The sequence below is a fragment of the Etheostoma spectabile genome, chromosome 13, assembly GCF_008692095.1.
Source record: "Etheostoma spectabile isolate EspeVRDwgs_2016 chromosome 13, UIUC_Espe_1.0, whole genome shotgun sequence".
Classification (NCBI taxonomy): domain Eukaryota; kingdom Metazoa; phylum Chordata; class Actinopteri; order Perciformes; family Percidae; genus Etheostoma; species Etheostoma spectabile.
The window spans coordinates 23,227,216-23,230,581 of record NC_045745.1 but is presented as its reverse complement, the minus strand read 5'-3'; the positions used below and the strand labels follow the sequence as shown (position 1 = coordinate 23,230,581).

The 3,366-nt window shown below is 39.8% G+C and overlaps 1 protein-coding gene across 1 annotated transcript in view; it reads left to right on the top strand.

Moving 5' to 3' along the window:
• Nucleotides 1–3,366, top strand: part of rab38b (RAB38b, member of RAS oncogene family) — a 10,099-nt gene that overhangs the window by 1,699 nt on the left and 5,034 nt on the right. The window contains exon 2 of the mRNA XM_032533257.1: nt 1,612–1,889. Within this exon, the coding sequence (XP_032389148.1) occupies nt 1,612–1,889 (278 nt within the window). The remainder of the gene's footprint in view (nt 1–1,611; nt 1,890–3,366) is intronic.

Sequence of the window (3,366 nt, the reverse complement as noted above, 5' to 3'; positions counted from 1 at the left end):
TCAGCTAGAAGCCATCATCAGTGTTCAATATTCCTTACTAAATAGCGAGGTTAGGTTACTAGGTTACCTAAATAATAATGCAATAAGTATGAAACACGTTTACTTAATGTTAACATTACCTCTGGGAGGGCCAGCACTCAAACAAACTCTTCTCTCTGTCAGCTCAGCAGGGGAAATGTTTGCACATGCTGCGTCCTTATTTACACTCTTTTCCATCCAAGAAAACTGTCCATACCACTTTACAGAGAATTGTCATTGTTGTCGTGGTAACTTTTAACAGTAGGCCACATTGCCTAACACATCCCTGGTAACGTGACATTGTTTGAAAAGCCAGCTAGCTAGCTAGCTAGCTGCTGAAGGCAGGCCCTAGAGTATATCTTCTGTTACCATAGCAACCAACCACGTTCCGAAGGCTTCCTTGTGATGGAAGACCTGACCTGTGGTCATTCAAGCTATGGGGCTGCATAATGTGATTAGGCCCATGTGAGGAAGATTTTAAGGCCAGTCACAGGAGTCACTGGAACCTAAATAAAAAACAAAACATCACTGTCATTCATACACACACACACACACACACACACACACACACACACAAACACAGGCACATGTTTTAAGCGGTCAAATGCAATTATATATCACATTGGATTTAGTCTCATCTACCTACTTGAAATTCATTCTATGGAGGAGTAGGAATAGACTAAGTAGGGGTTGAAGAATCCGTGCTTGGTATAATCTAAGGAATGGTACATTGTGCATGCTGTACTTTAAAGTCCTGTTACAGTAAATGTATTGCACCATCAGTTTATTGAATGACAGTGTGTCAAGTGACATGAGTGAAGCGTGTGTCTGTCTGAGACTGCTGCCACACCACTGCACATGAGGGGTTCCTTATGAGCGATTTAAGTCATTATTATCTCACAAAAGGAGGAAGTTCTCAGTCCATGGCCTGTCAGATTTTCCATTTCCTCTAACTAATGAGGCAAATAGCAGCATTTTGTCCTTGCCAAAGTATTTATAGCGATGCCAAAAGTGGACTCTCACATATTAATATTTATTAACCCTCTCAACTTTTCTCCTGAGAGGATGTACACACCTACACACCCACTTTGGACCATCAAGTAGTCAAATTAGATGGCAGAACACACAACCACGGTGAATGACATGTTCTAACTTGCTTCTTAAGCACCCCATTTACATTACCTGCACAATACATAAGCTGCATGGATGACCACACGTGCTGTACATGCACTCATGGTTATATTCTCACTGATATATTGCAAGAATACTCTTATAGTCTGGGTCAGAGGTTATTTTCATTGCAGGTCGGGCAAAATACAGGTTTAATTTCAGTAGGCCTATTATCAGCGAGAACAAACTGTTGCATTGACCTTCTGGTTAAGTGCAACGTGACAGTAAAACCACGAGAATGTGCTGTTTAATGGGAATGCAGGTTATGCTAACTGCAGTCCTAATGCCAGCTGCATTAGCTGTTTTCTGCAAAAAAAATGCAGGAAAACAAGTAGAATCTTTTATTAAACTGATGACTGGGAACAATAGTGTTACCAAAGTAATGAATGAAGCTCATTGTGTCTGTGTGTTTGCTCATCACAGGACAGGAACGTTTTGGAAACATGACCCGAGTGTATTACCGTGAAGCAATGGGAGCCTTCATAGTGTTCGATGTGACAAGGCCCACAACCTTTGAAGCCGTCATCAAGTGGAAAGAGGACCTGGACTCCAAACTAATGCTGACTAATGGACAGAGCATTGCCACTGTGCTATTGGCTAACAAGTGCGACCAGGGCAAGGAGCTGATCAACAACAGCATCAAAATGAACCAGTTCTGCAAGGACCATGGCTTTCTCGGGTGGTTTGAAACCTCGGCTAAGGTGAGACCAGAGTGTGGTTAAGGTATTCTTTTGTCTAATTCTCACTTATTAACACATTATATCTTGTTTGTTTAATCTGTACAAAAAATAATGTTAAAACAACAATTTGTTGTATTATGATCAGCAGGTCTATTTCTTGGCTAGGCACAGTGACTTATACGGCAAATTAGGCCCAGTTTACACGTACATGGTTATTTTGAAAAACAATGACATTTCCCTTTGTTTGTGCCCTTCATTTATATGCAAACGGAGAATTTGCCTCTGAACACGATTCTTTCTAAAAACTCCGGCCAGAGTGGAGATTTTTGAAAACTTTTGCCTGTAAACCGAGACAAACGGAGGTTTTGGCAGCCAAGGAAGTGAGGAAGAGAAGAGAGACAAAGTGTTGTTGTTGTTGCTATTTTCAAGATTCTGATTGGCTAACGTATGGCTTGAGCTACTTCTTACACTGCCACCTACAGGTTTGACATGCTCTTGATGGCATTGACAGCATATATACAGGGGTACATGTAACCGAACATTTTACTGAAAACTGACAGCTGTGCACAATGTTATTTTTGAAACCGGAGAGGTTGAAATGTCCATTTATGAAAATAGCCACCTGGTGTAAATGTAGTCTTAATGAGCTTTAGAAGCGCTGGTTTGCGCATTGTATTCCATCAGACAGAGCCAGGCTAGCTTTTCCCCCGTTTCCGGCCTAAGCTAAGCTAACTGGTTTCTGTCTGTAGCATCATATTTGACATGAAAGAATGAATCTTCTTTTATAACTCAAGAATACAAATGAGTGTATTTCCGAAAATGTTGAAGTACTGCTCTAATCCTCAACATGGGCCAGAATGTAGGCCTTTGCAGTGAGCGGCTGATACACTCAGTGGAGATCTTCTCCCACTCAGGTCACTTCAGTAAGTAAAAACATCCCCACAGAGCCGACTCAAATTTCATATCCTCATGAAAAGTGGCTCAGCGAGATAGATTTACAAAGCAGGGTCAATACAAGCTAGAGGATTGTTAACTGTTTTTAAAAGGAGTTCTGCTTCTAGGCCAAGAAAAGTTATTTAATCAATAGAAATGTCTAGGTATTTTGTGCACCACATATTTCCCCATATTTATGATAAATTGTATTTTCAGAAACAATGGGATCCTGACTACAATTTAAAATACAGTTGTGTTAAACCTTTGTGTTGTTCTCCCAGATTAAAGGTTTTTCAGACTTTTTTTTTAGTTTTCACTGATACCACCTTACTAGTTTTACAGTACTTTTTGGAATTCATGGTCAGAATGGTCAGAATACTTAATATTTGAGTTAAAAAAGCAGAAATTATGAATTATTTTTGACTAATAGTTTAGAGCAGAAGAACGTACAGATGAGTTTAGTCAGGAATGAAAGTGATCAATTGTATTTGCAAACAGCGTTGTATGGAATCCAATCCATTTTGTTGTGGTAATTTGGTAAAAAGAAACCCATATTTCAGATATA